This window comes from Podarcis muralis, chromosome 13, assembly GCF_964188315.1.
Source record: "Podarcis muralis chromosome 13, rPodMur119.hap1.1, whole genome shotgun sequence".
In the NCBI taxonomy this organism is placed as follows: Eukaryota; Metazoa; Chordata; class Lepidosauria; order Squamata; family Lacertidae; genus Podarcis; species Podarcis muralis.
Window position 1 is genome coordinate 45,185,778 of NC_135667.1, and position 14,377 is coordinate 45,200,154.

The 14,377-nt window shown below is 43.8% G+C and overlaps 1 protein-coding gene across 1 annotated transcript; it reads right to left on the reverse strand.

Moving 5' to 3' along the window:
- Nucleotides 1–633: 633 nt before the first annotated feature.
- On the reverse strand, nucleotides 634–9,075 carry LOC114581413 (E3 ubiquitin-protein ligase RNF113A). The gene is made up of 10 exons (XM_028701518.2): nucleotides 8,919–9,075; nucleotides 7,826–7,902; nucleotides 7,636–7,740; nucleotides 6,816–6,923; nucleotides 6,301–6,410; nucleotides 4,962–5,068; nucleotides 4,757–4,846; nucleotides 2,953–3,046; nucleotides 2,123–2,229; nucleotides 634–786 (listed from the first exon to the last, which is right to left on the reverse strand). Exons 1-10 carry the CDS (start codon nucleotides 9,016–9,018, stop codon nucleotides 653–655), a joined length of 1,032 nt encoding a protein of 343 aa, XP_028557351.2. The 5' UTR covers nucleotides 9,019–9,075; the 3' UTR covers nucleotides 634–652.
- Between the last annotated feature and the right edge of the window lie 5,302 nt (nucleotides 9,076–14,377).

Consider the following 14,377-nt stretch of genomic DNA (forward strand, 5'->3'; position numbering starts at 1 on the left):
AAGCCCATAGGGAAATTCGTCTTGCGGAACGACTCAAAAAACGGAAAACCCTTTTGTCTAGCGAGTTTTTCGTCTTGCGAGGCATTCGTCTTGCGGGGCACCACTGTATGTAGAATGGGTGTCATGCCTAGCAGACTAAACCTATGAATTCTAAAGCCTGGTCTTGCTAACTTAACCAAGGAACTTTTCCTTCTTGTTTCTGCTGAGACAAAGTTCAGTTATTGAAGCAGAATGGAGGTAAGATGGAAAAGGTGATTCACTAAAGCAATGACCTTGCTTTTTATTATAATAAATAGGTCCTATGAAGTATAAACTGGCTTTTTAAAGATAATACATTTATTAGGACTAAGTAGACTATCATGAACTTAGGCTGGATGTTGTGCAGTACAAGAGAAGCCCAATATTGGAGGCTAAAACTCTCCACGCTACGAAAGCAGAACAATGGAATACATTCTTTGCTAGCTATAAAATGGTTTCAAAATGTGAAGGCTGCTGGGATAGAAACAATGCTCCCCCCCCCCCCCCGAATTGTTTTGTTTAACATAAAGTGCCGGGAGCTGTGTGTAGAGAAGCAAGCTAGTCCCTATCACACAGATTCAGTTTACCTGGAAGAACAATGCCTGATAAGCCAACTCATTTGTGTATAAGTTATTTATTCAGCCACAGAACTAGTTTCTGAAGGCAGGGAGGGGGGTGGAGAATGAGGGCTGAGCAATGTCACTGGCTCTTCCACATCATCTGGGAGTCCCTCTTCAGTCTTGCGTTTTTCCAGCTTTGTTATCAGCTCTAGAAAACAAAAGACCAAATATGGGTGAAGATTCCTAACACAAAAGGCCCAAGTCACAAAAAAACGAGTGGAAAACCCCTTTCTTTGGTGTTCACACACTGAATATAAATAATTCCAACCCACAGGATGACAAGACAGATGGGAGAAGCAACACTACCTAGAGTGCTCTTTTGCTTCCAACAGGATAGGCAAGTTTCCCTCAGCCCTAGAGGCCTTATTTTAATTAGTTACAAATATTTAAATTCATTTGAGTTGAGGGTAAAATTTACAGTAAGAGCCTCTGGTTTCTCTCCACCTCCACCCTTCAGGGTGAGGCATCTGTTGAAAAACACTTACTGCCAAGACAAACTACTGTGGTGGGGGAGCTACCTCTTGAGAAGTTTGTAGAACTTGTTGAGAAACAACTTCCTTCTAAAGGGAAGAGCGTATTATGAAATCCTACTTTGGGATAGAGTTCCCCTTTGAAGTGGGCAAATAGCCAAGGCCAGTACACGCACCACCCCGCTTGGAACACTGGTCTGCCTCAAAGGTCACTTGCTCAGGACAGATTGGTTTTTTACAGGAGAATTTCCATCTGACCTTCCCAGTTCTGTCATTGATTCCCTCTGGATCAGGATAGATCGTTTAAGTGTGAGGCAGGTGGCAGCGATGTTGAAAAACGTCTCACTTTAGTTGCAACAACAACATCTAAAGGGATAACTCACAGCGGTGGTAGAGAACCTAATTAGGCCCACAAGTCTGCTTTGGGCAAATCACACTTTTCCTTGTGCCTGACACAAAGTGCAGGGAACCAAAAGTCATGGCTGCAAAGGAATAATCATGCTTTGCGGCTGGTGCTTTTTGAATCTGGCACCCTGCATGGCAGCAGAGTGTGGCCCCAAATTCGAAATGCGCCAAATTAAAGCCATGGTTGCAAAGCATGACTCAGGAATGCATTCCTGGTTTTTTTTCTTTGCAAAGTGCAGCTTGAAGTTGAAAACACCTGATGCCAAGGGATTGACAGACTGGGGAGGCCACCCATCTATCAAAGTGGCTCACGGAAGGGTGGCCCCTTTGGAATCTGGCCCTGCAGTCAAAGGTGGTTCACTGCCCCGACTTTCAGCTTAGAACCAGGGAACCTGAGGGGCTGCTAACCTGTTTATTTTCTGTTGAGGGATTAATGTGGACGCCTCTGCCATTACCTGGGATATTCTGCATAATGCCTATCCATTACAAAACTTCTAAATGGCCTCTGGTTCATCCAACATGTAATTTTGCTGTAGCACAATCAGAATAATAGACCTTTCTACGCTGCACGCCCCACAATGTGACATAATCCAGCACAGGCTAGAGTACCTTTTGCTGGGTTGAAGACACCATTTGTTTGCTTGTCACATACGTAACATCGCTGAGACTTCCGATAATGCTGCAGGGCACATCTCTCACAGAAGTAATGTTTACACCTGAAAAAGCATAAAGCAAAGATAGTCAGCTCCAGCAGCTTTCTAGCAGCATGTCTTACTTGATATTTGTGCCCCACTTTTTGAGGTTGATTTTGTCTCAACTTCAAACAGTTGTACACTGAGAAAACCGCTATTGTGACTGGTTGATGCCAACGGAGTTTGCAGGATGTTAACTCCATGCCCCTAGGGACGTGGGTGGCACTGTGGGTTAAACCACAGAGCCTAGGACTTGCCAATCAGAAGGTCGGCGGTTCGGTGAACTCCCGTTGCTCGGTCCCAGCTCCTGCCAACCTAGCAGTTCGAAAGCACGTCAAAGTGCAAGTAGATAAATAGGTACCGCTCCGGTGGGAAGGTAAACGGCGTTTCCGTGCGCTGCTCTGGTTCACCAGAAGCGGCTTAGTCATGCTGGCCACATGACCCGGAAACTGTACGCCGGCTCCCTCGGCCAATAAAGCGAGATGAGCGCCGCAACCCCAGAGTCGGTCACGACTGCACCTAATGGTCAGGGGTCCCTTTACCTTTTAACTCCATGCCCCAATACAAAGAAGTGTTGTTTTTTCCTGCACTTTTATAGAATTGCAGAATGCTGGCACGCCAGCCAAGATCCTCACTGTGCGTCATCGCCACATTTCTTATTCCATTTTTAAAGTCCCCCGCATAGATCTATGTGGAAAGCTTCCAAGTTTAAACAAAAGGAGTGTCTGGCTCCTCCAGCCATCTTACTTGGTCACCACAGGATTCTTGAAGGAGCTTCTGCAAATGAAGCACTTGAAAGGCAGTTCTTCGTCGTCACTGCTCACCTCGTAGTTTTCATCATCTGCTCAAAAGAAAGAAGTATTTGCTTGGTTCTGCTGCTAACTATAACGGGATGTGACTTATCTCCTGCCCACCCTGTGTAGGAAGCTATATTGCCAGGAATAGGCAAGCCTTCAACATCTAGGCTCCTTTGAAGCCCCCAGCACATAGGATGAAAATATTAGGTTTAATGAGCTTATTAAACTGCCCACTCAAACCATCTGCTCCTGTTCTCCTCCCTCCCGCCCACCCTTTTCTATTAACAGACAGAGAAAGGAGGGGTGCCTTTGCTCCAGCAGTTTAACTAGGCAGATGCCTGGTTCCCAGTACTCTCACAGGCTATCATAAAAGCACAATCCTACTGAATATCTTCCAAGTTTTTACAACAGAAGAGGCCCCACAAAGGTCTAAGGGGGGGTTGTACAAAGAGAAGGCAACTCGTGACCCATGAGCCTTAATGGATGAAATCTTAAGGAGAACTCTGCAAATTGCCCATCTGAACAGCACCACAGCCATGACAAAGTACCAACAAGTAGCAGGAAGGCAACACAGAAAGGAAGCCAGCTGTGTTGCAGTCTTTGCACTTTTAATCAACTAAATGATCTTACAAGAAACTCGCACCAGCTCAAAACAACTGCTATAATCTTTTCATTCAAAGAAGAAAAGTAGCTGCTACTACAATACATGGATTGTTCCTCACTTTTTCCGATTTAATCTCTCACATGCAGTTTGAAACATCAGAAAAGCCTTAGTTAAAACTTGAGCGGTGACTGAAAAGCTTGCAGATTAAAGGGAGAAAAACAAATACTTAGTTCACTATGCCCCCTTAGCTTTGTAGTCTAGTATTGCTTGCTAATTCTGACTCGCAAATATCGCTTGTCCCAGATACCCCTAAACACTCCTTCAAAGTGACTTATCCATCTCTCTGCATAGCAAACTTAACGTATGCTAAATCACCCAAACAAGTTAAAAGGCTGCCTGACCCTCATTTATCCATTTACTTTTTAATCTTTTGAGGAGCTTTTGAACTAGAAGGGGCTATTCTGTTATGCTTTCTCCTGGTGTTGGGCACCCAACTTGAATGAATGAATGAATGAATCTTTATTTGCGTCAGCCATCAGCCATAGCAATAAAACAACAATACCATATACAAAGAATAGAAATAAAAAGTGAATTATATAAAATACATTTTAGGGTTTTGAATCAATAGCCAAATAGTGGATCTTATTCTGATTGCCCCAGCTAAAAATCTTGCAACCTTTGCTGTCATCTGCTCATCTTGATCTGCTAAGAGAAAGGACACTGTGGCAGTGGTTGGGCGACGTGGAATGGCACCCAACTTCCCATCAAACCCAGCCATCAGGTTCCCCAGCCTTGTTTTATACCAAAGTTTTAGGAGGAAAGCAAGCAGATGTTGAGGAAAAAGCAGTTCAGGAAGGCTGATCCCCGAGGGATAATTTTCCCAATGTCCTCAAAATCAGTATCGAAGTTAGACAAAACACGTAAGCATACTTGATAGAATTTAACAATAAAGCTTCAAAATTTGTCTCTAAGGCTTAGATGTCATGCACCTAGTTTATTCTCCAATGCAGCCCAAAGGTAGTATCGATCTTGCCCTCTACACCTCTAAATTTTGTGCCATGCAAATCTGAAAGGCCTATTTCCTAGTCCCTCATTCAAACATCTAAAGCTGAACAACTTCAGGCAAGAGAACAAGGATTGCTCAACATACCATTAACTCCATAGCGTCCCTCATCCAATTCTCGTTCAATCTGCCAGCCATGCTTGTAGTCCGATCGGTCATGGAGGAATTTGCAGCTGTCTATCGGAAAAGCAAACCAATACAACGTGTGAGCATTTTTCAGTGATTTCTGCACAATCTTAAGCAGGTATCACACAGATCCGCTATTAGGAAAGTATATGAAACAGCCATTCACCTCCAAATCCACAAAACCCGGTTTCCTTGTAATCCTTGCAGATGTCAGGTTGGTAGTCCCATCGCACAGTGGCCCTGAGATGCTCTGGGGCTCGTATGGGTCCCTTCCTGAAATGAAGAAGAAAGGCCTTAAAACAGCTGTCGGTGTGCTATGCAGAAGGAGATAATAAGTTGTGATGAAGGAGCAAGGAGAGGTTCAAGTGGTAGTTAGATGGGGAATGGTGAGGGTTTTTTTTAAGTAGGAAGATTTGAAGAACAAATCTGATAAAGAGAAAGGTGGCTTCACATGATATTTCAAAACCTGTTTTTCTTTAACACTGGCTTTTTAAAAAATCTGGAATTTTCAGGAAATCTGTTTCGGTCATCCTGCTATATTTCGGTGGTATTTATTGCTGGCATGTCAGCTGCATGTACTTCTTAGAACAAAGAGAGCATTCTGGGATGCATAGTGATATGCATGTTGACTCACCACAATACTGCAAATCTATGAAGAAGAATTACAGTGGTACCTCGGGTTACATACGCTTTGGGTTACATACGCTTCAGGTTACAGACTCCTCTAACCCAGAAATAGTACCTCGGGTTAAGAACTTTGCTTCAGGATGAGAACAGAAATCGTGCCCCGGTGGTGCGGTGGCAGCAGGAGGCCCCATTAGCTAAAGTGGTGCTTCAGGTTAAGAACAGTTTCAGGTTAAGAACGGACCTCCTGAACGAATTAAGTACTTAACCCGAGGTACCACTGTATACATCTTGGCTGTGAGTCCTGGGAGACTTGCTCCCTGCCTTGCATACGTTTTCCCACCTGGCCTGGGAGGGTGGGGCCCTGACTGACTTCAGCTACAAAAGCTGAGGTGTTGATCAGATTCTTGGGTTGAGGAGCTGTTTAGTTGGGCTTTGATGGGAGCGGGGTTGTTGCTGTTACTGATATTTTTTGTACCTCTATTTTTAGATCTTCTTATGATTTCATGTGGAAACTCTTCAATTTGGTTGTGTACTTTTTTCTGTATTTTATTTATTATGACTGTTTTTGTTATTTGTAATTAAGTAATTTTTTCATGTTGTAAGCTGCCTTGAGCATCATTTTAACACTGGAAAAGTGCCATACAAATTAAATCATGTATATGCAGAGCTTATGCATATACAAATCATGTATATGCATAAGCTGAGAAGTTCTCAACACCATAAGCAACTTAGAAATAGGAGCAGGATTTGTATTTGAAAAAATGCAATGTTAGAAAAAATCAGCCAGCTGGATTTTTCTGAGGCACAAAATTCACCTAGAGCCACCGTGCTGCAAAATGTTTTTCTTTGAGGGTAAGTTTCATGCTTTACTGTCTTACCTTACCATGCCTGAGGAAGCATTCCCCATGGACGTATCCTTTGGCTTCACATACTTTTGGTAATTATTGATCCCACGGTAAATCTTATCGTCTTCCTTCCCTTCAAGTTCCTGAACAGAGACAGGGAGGAAAAGCCACATCAGCAAAAGAGCTTGGTTGACACCAGAGCAGCAGCTTGCTCACATGAAACCAGCTTGAAGCAGCGGCTAAGAGGAGCGCTGGTGAAATACAGACCAGACAGCAGCAGGAAACAGAAACAAGAATAGAACTGAATATTTAAAAATAAATAAATATGTGATGTACCTGGAGGAAGAAATCTGTGAAGGGAATAGGAAGAGGATGGCTGTGATACAAGTGGCCAGAAAGATTATGCTAGCAGCAGTCTCTTGGGGGGAAATAAGGAAGAGGTGCAAAATAAAAATGAGAAATGCCACTAAGAAACTCTTGTCCATTTCTTGAAGGTGTATGAAAACTTGTAGTAAAGGAAGGAACCTTTAAATGGTAAATATATTCACCTTCTGTATTTGCTGGCTCCGTTCAAAAATGGCTTGTGCATCTTTCTCTTTCTCTGTGTCCAGCTCATATATAGCTGTTGCGCCCATGTCCTCCGGACCCACAGGTTTCTAAGATACAAGAATGTTATTAGCAGGGCAACATGGGAAATGAACAATACTAAGCTAGCATTAGACTGTTACTGGAATTAGCGGTTATTCTAGTGATTCATTCAAACAGATGCATGCTCTCTCTAATGCAGGGGTTTGCCAGACTTCAGACTTGGAGAACCTGATATTGATATTATTATTATCATCATCATCATCATCATCATCACAAGCACCTCTAACCAGAGTAAAGTAGTGCCTGGGAGAGGGTGGAGCCAACTGCTGCTGCACCTTATGAGCCTGTCACTGGGATAACCTACAAAGGCAAGTACAAACCATCCCTGGGTTACTTCATAGACCATGGAAGCTGTGAAATCAGCTATTGGCACAGGACAAATGACCGCTGGGAAAAGCGCAGAGAGAAGAAATGCCATGGTGCATCTGTAGCAGCATAATTGGACACCTTCATCTGCCCCAGCTGCAACAAAACATGTCTCTCCTGCATCAGCCTCTACAGCCACAACAGGTGTTGCAACCTTCCAACAGCTTGACCTCACTCCCAAAGAGGCACTCCATTGTCAAAAAGGACAGATGCCAGCAGGGAAGCCATGGCAGAGATTGACACACACACCCTTGCAATTTTACTTGCTATTATTCAAGTGCTTGGCATCAGAAACTCTTGCCAATAAGGTGTGCATCACCTAATGTTGGTTTCGCACACTTTAAACACTCGTACCGCAGATCTTGTAGACTTATATGCAACTCCAATTCTTTTAGACTTGCCCTCGTCATCGCTACTGCTGGACGCATATGAGGTGTGGTCTTTCATGCTTTTCTTGGTCTAGAAGATGGAAAAATCAGTGGGAGTTAACTAAGAAACATTCAAGAGGGGACGTATTCATGGGCACTTGGGGAAACTGCATCACCTTCTGAATCATGGGGTTGGAAACTTCCTTGCGTCTCTCCTTCCTGACCACCGTGCTGCCTTCATCACTGCTGCTCCCTGTTGGGTGGATGGACACAAGCATTATGAAAGTACTAAAACAGGCTGCATCTCCCATGAAAGACCTACGTCCCTTGTTTGGCTACAAGGCCCTCCCACCCCACTGAAATAAGTTTATGTTCCTATGAACAAAGGTAGCCAGCTGCTTTATTCAAGAGGCAATGGCTTACTTTTGTTCCTAAACAACAGCCTGCTAACTCTCTTTCCTATGGCAAAGAATATCCTACTCTTCTATGCCAGAGACAGAAAGAAAACACACACAAGTACACACCTGTCTTATATTGCCAGGGGGAGTAACTAAGAGCAGTGCTCACGCGTCAGTGGCTCCTGCACCTTTAATAGTTGTGCAGGAGATAAAATTTCAGCAGCTGCTAAAACTCCCAATAACTATATATATTTTTCATTAATTCTCAAAAAAAAGGTTATAGGAGATTATGAAAATAGCAATGTTATCCAATAGGATCTGGTGACAATATACATAGTCCATATACAATTATAGATCACTGTTGAACACACAAGAGACATAAAATAAAACCTAAATAAACGAACCACAGGTACATGGATGTGTGGAAGGCAGGGACTAGAACTATTTTTAACATGGACATAGTGGTTAAACAAGACAATTACAACCTACAAAACACTATTTAGAAGCCGGTCAGCTGTTTTTCTGAACGTATTACGTTTCCCCCTTGGCTTTTAATGTATCTGTACAGCATATGTGTTTGAGGGGGTTTTGTCCCTTTGTTTTGGTCTGTTGTTACGTTGCTTTGGGCTGCCCTGGGCAAGATAAAAGAATTCAACAAGTAAAGAAACAAGGCGGTCATTAAAAAAGCAAACACTGATAAAAATTGTGTGCGTGTGTGACACACGTATATACAATGCAAATAATTGCAATAAAAACAGTTCTCCGAGCGTTTTTCAATGGCAGCCCCATCATACAGTACAACAAGGAAGCTTAGCCTAGCTGCCGCCCCTTGGTCGACCCACCCCCAGCGCCGACCGGCTGGGTCTCTCACCGGGCTCCTGGTCGCTGCCCGGCCTTTTGCGCTGGCCCCTCCCGGGCGCGGGGCGACGCTTCTTGAAGAGGAAGCTGCAAACGGGCTGAGGGGCCGCCATCGCAAGTACGAAGCCTCACCGGAAGCGGAAGAGCTGAGATACCTCTCTATCCACCTCCTCCCGGACAGCGGCCAATCGGCCAAAATTCTACCTGGGCGTACGGACAGTGAGGCGGCGCTCTACCGCTCGTCAGCTCTATCGTTGTGACGTAGTGGAATGTGATTGTTATGATTTTTTAAACTAGACTCGCACGTAACTGAGAGCTTCCGAGTTCGCTTCGGGATCCTTCCCAATTCTCCTCTACCTTAACGATTTTAAGGCTTGCTGTGATCGGGGGGGGGGGGGGTGTGTCCTTCCTTACCCCCCACTTAGCAATAAATACACGATTCCCTGCTCCTTTAAACTATGGGTCATGTGGGAGAAATGCAGTCGTTCTGATGTTTTCGAACATTTGAACATGTTTTTATTGTAATTATTGTTATGGTTGGGTTTTTAACAGATCTTCTTAACCCTGATATTAAGAGTCTCATGCTCTACCGACTGAGCTATCCAAGTCAACTGTATATCTATCTCTTTATAGTTGTAATTCTATCAATGCTTATTTTTATTATTATCGTTTTTTCTATGTTTTTAGCTGTTCCTATTTTTATCTGGAAGCCGCCTTGAGTCCCGTCAGAGGAAAAGGTGGGACATTCTGGCATGCAATAGAGTCCTGGATCAGGGCAGGGCAGACAGTTATAAGTAGATTGCTGCATTCTTTATTTCGCAGGGAAGATGGATGGAAATCCAAGCCAGCCTGTGCTCCCCCTAATAGTTTGCAACAGTAACAACAGACTACGTAAATCACAGGTGGACTTTGGGCTCTCAAATATTTGCAGCGCCCTGTGTGATGCTAAAATTTGGCACCCCCCTCCTCTCGCACTCCATTCTACATCATTGGTGCAGCACACCCAGTGGCGCTAGTGCCCAGTGCAGCCAAACTGGTTGCACTACCCTAAAACCGCTTCTGTTTAAGTGCCCCATTCTCAGCCACCTCACAACCCCAACCTGCCCTGTGAGCTCAGAGGGGAGGCAGAAGCGAGCCAGCTCAGGCAAGAAGGGCTCCCGCTATTTGTTCCTGAAGGGACCCTTGAGCAGCTCGAGATAACACACTGCTCTACTTTTATAACATTTGCTTCTTTTAAGTATTGCTGTGAGCTTGGGGGGTTAGTCTGTATAATGCCTGAGCCTCTTCTAATTCCTGGGTTCCTGGATCCAGCAAGGGTTAAAATCTAATGGGGGATTCCATTGTTCAACTGGTTGGGCAAGTTTGTTTGTGACAAAATGGCCATCATTGTAATAATAATAATAATAATAATAATAATAATAATAATAATACTTGTACCCCGCCCATCTGACCGGGCCTCCCCAGCCACTCTGGACGGCTCCCAACAGATTATTAAAAACATGATAAAGCATCAAACATTAAAAAAAACTTCCCTAAACAGGGCTGCCTTCAGATGTCTTCTAAAAGTCAGATAGTTTTTTATTTCTTTGACATCTGATGGGAGGGCGTTCCACAGGGCAGGCGCCACTACCGAGAAGGCCTGGTTCCCTGTAACTTCACTTCTTGCAGTGAGGGAACCACCAGAAGGCCCTCGGAGCTGGACCTCCGTGTCCGGGCAGAACGATGGGAGTGGAGATGCTCCTTCAGGTATACTGGGCCGAGGCCATTTAGGGCTTTAAAGGTCAGCACCAACACTTTTAATTGTGCTCAGAAATGTACTAGGAGACAATGGAGGTCTTTCAGGACCGGTGTTATGTGGTCTCGGCGGCCACTCCCAGTCCCCAGTCTAGCTGCCGCAGGAAGTTGCCAATTAAGGGCCACCGTTAGAATTAAGGACCACCGTTAGAACTCAGGATGAAAGGGAGAAATGTACTAAGAGGAAGGCACGCTTGGCAAACCCTCACCGTGATCAACACCTGGAAACCTACGTGCCCACTGTGGAAGGACGTGTGGATCCAGAATTGGCCTCCACAGTCATGGACTCACTGTTAAAACTGTGTTCATGGAAGACAATCTTACTTGGCTATGAGTGATCGCCAGAGAAGAAAACCATTAGTATAACAAAATAAGTGATGGCGCCCTCTGACAAATGGGTGAGCCTCCCTTCCCTGCCCGTCTGGTAGTGAGAAAGGAAATAATCTAGAGTGTGAGAGAGGTGAGAACAGGCTGCAGACAGAAGCTGGGGGTCAGAGTCATGCCCGATTTCTGCTACAATCCAAGCCTGTGTCTATGCGAGAAGCAATAACCTCTTTGCATGTTAATGCTGTGAACCCCTCCATCTTAAGCTCAGGTTGTATAGATGTGTCAGTAAACCATATATCCTAAAGACACTGCAGTCTCTTCTGTGCCTCATTCCAAAGGAAATTGAGCTCTGGGTAAGTGCCTGAATTCCCTGGAAATTTGCCCCACTTGGAGTTCGGATGGCATGTAAAAGTATTTTAAATGTGGGAGCAAGCTCAGAAAGGTTGTATATTATATATCTATGTGCAAACTATGGTAGTGATTGACTGTTTTGGTTCTCAGAGCACAGTTTTTCATTTTCTCAAATTATATTTCAACCATTTAAATATTTTCAGATTTCTATATGAAGGATGGACATGAACTCCTGTCTTTGATGCTTACCTTGGGGGAATTCGCTGTTGCAATAAACACTAGACTTATAATAAAGAGATTATGTGGAACCAGTTTCGATAGATCTATATTACTCTCTCTTTTTTCCGGCCACTGGGGCAGAAATGAGAGTTGTCCGTAGACAGATGCAGGCTGCAGCATAAATACCGGTGTTCCAGCTTTTTCTTACTTAGATCTTATGCTATATGAAATATTTGATTTGTTTTAATATGTGTTTTAAAAAAAACTTTTTAAAAAACACAGTTTGCTGCATGCACATTAATGGAACATAGGGCTTCTGAATGCAGTTGAATGCTAGATTTAGGCTGGAAGTTATCTGGATTCACTTTTTGAGACAACCTCCTAGTTAAAAGCTCACTTGCCTTTCCACCCATCTCATCAGTCTGCTTCAAAAATAAAAGATGAGCCATGCCTCAAAGAAAAGAAGGCAAAGGTTCTTGTTTGGGCAGATTTTGCATAACAGGAGTGCAGGCCCATTTCCTCCTTTCCTAGAATCACCCATCCCAATCGGTACCACAGGAGAATAAATGTCTTTGCAATTCTGAGAACAGATACAACACCTTTAGTGAAAACCCTATGAAACCTCTGAAAAGCAAAGTGGACAAATAACAGAAACATGGGGAAGCAGGTATGGTACCATTCCTAACTTTTCTTCAGCATTCACCCTATGGTTTTGTAAACGAAGAATTGAGCGATAGATCTGCCTTTGAAAGTAGGATTGCAGACACTGGTGCCCTCAGGACAGATATTGGGGCTGGTAAGGGCCCCACTTTATTATTATTATTATTATTATTATTATTATTATTATTATTATTATTACTACCCCGCACATCAGGCTGGGTTGCCCCAGCCACTCTAGGCGGCTTCCAACACACACACATCATCATCATCATCATCATACATTAATAGTAACAATAAGATCCTATATAAAAAGTTATAATAACTTTAAAATAAACAACTTATACCAAATACAGCAATATGCAATAAACCGAATGAGACGCAGCAGCGTCTCCAAAGCATGGCAGCACTGGCTGATCACATTTTGAATTAAGTAAGTCAATGAATTAATCTTATCCTCTAAAAATGGCGGGGCGGGGGCATTCAAACGTTAAGTCCCAGAGTCTTAACATTACCTAGCAGCAACGCTAACTGCCGAGAAAGAGCAAATATATCCTACAAAGAAGAGAGAGAACAGATAAAGAGGAAAGGAGACATTTGAAATTTGCACTTTTTAACACTCCTCTCCCCACCTCACTAGCTCAGATAAACTGTTTCCATGACAATATTCCAATATCTAATTCTATATGTGACTAGCCTTTTGTGGAACACTTACAAGTCCTCAAGAAGATTTGTATAGTGCCTGCTCTCTCCTTTAATAAGCATTATACACTTGGAAGAGACCTGCAGGGTCATCTCTGCCAACCCCCTGCAATGCAGGGAGCTCAACCAAGGCATCTATGATAGATAGCTGTCCAACCTCTGCTTAATAGTGGAGTAGCAGAGCTGAAAACAATGCCAGTATATTTCACATATGGGAACCAATGGCTGTGCGGAATAGGAAGGCGGATGTAAGTGCAAGGGGTGGAATATTTGAGGGCAGAATTCATGAAGGTCTGAATTCAGGAACTCATAGGCTTGTCACGGGATGGAATACTCCTCTGCCTGTCTGGGAGGCTTATTCCATGCAGCAGAATGTGGAAGACAGCTGTATGAATCAGACCCCCGCTTTCACAGTTTAAATAGTGCAGCATGTTCCTACTAAAGTGTCAAAAGTGTTTGCTATTTACAGACCAAGGAACTTATTAATATAGAAAACGGTTTGCTGTAAACCATCTGGTACTCCTGATGTTTTCCTTCTCAGCTACTTCCTGTATTTATGGTGTTAGTAAAATTGACATGTGCCTTCATTTTATTTCTAACTACCCACATAGACCTAGTTGAGACGCTCAGGACACAGTTTTGATTATTAAATGATGGTTTGATCTTGTGTCCAGTAATTACTTTCACTTTTTTCCCAATGATTGTTCTTGGTCTTTAAAAAAAAAAGCAGATGGACATTGCAAAATGAGCAATGTGTCCTTGCTGTGCTGTGATTGGCTCCTGAGTTGATAGTCTAATCTGTGTGTGGCTGGGTGGTGATACCTATTGAAGTCCTATTGACTTCTACTTACAACTCCTCTCCCACCCTGTAATAATTTTTCAGTGGCAGGGGAAGATAAGATTCTGAAGATATGGTTACCAGATTTTTTTCCCAATGAATCCGGGGACCCTTTTTTTTTTTTTTTTTTGAAGCTGAGTAGCAACAGGGAGTCAGTAGTGGGGATGGTGAGTCAAAAGACCCTGGGCCCAAGCACACATGCATATTGTATAAAGGTGCAAAGCCCTTCTTTCACACCCTGTGAAACATAAATGTGCAGAGTTTTTAAAAAACTGGGCAATGGCTGCCCACCCACGGCTCCTGAGCCTCCCCTGATCTGTCAAAACAAAGGGGGAAGGAGATCAGAGGAGGCTCGGAAGTCATGGGCGGGAGGTACGCCGTTGCCCAGTTTTAAAAAAACTCTGCGCATTTATGTTTCACACGGTGCGAAAAAAGGGCTTTGCACCTTGCCCGGCAGAGAAACCATGCACCTTGCACCCTTCCTGGGCAATGGCCGCCCGCCCACAACTCCTGAGCCTCCCCCATCAGTCAAAACAAAGGGGGAAGGAGATCTGTACCGCCAGACGTCCCCGGCTCCCCTTCGG

Bases quoted from the DNA above. Each gene is read 5' to 3' on its own strand.
- LOC114581413 (XM_028701518.2), bottom strand. From the start codon at position 9,018: ATGGCGGCCCCTCAGCCCGTTTGCAGCTTCCTCTTCAAGAAGCGTCGC. The intron at 6,411-6,815 runs GTGAATATATTT...GTCTCTGTTCAG, and splicing joins GGAGCCAGCAAATACAGAAG to GAACTTGAAGGGAAGGAAGA. The intron at 787-2,122 runs GTACTCTAGCCT...TTTGTTTTCTAG, and splicing joins TGTCTTCAACCCAGCAAAAG to AGCTGATAACAAAGCTGGAA.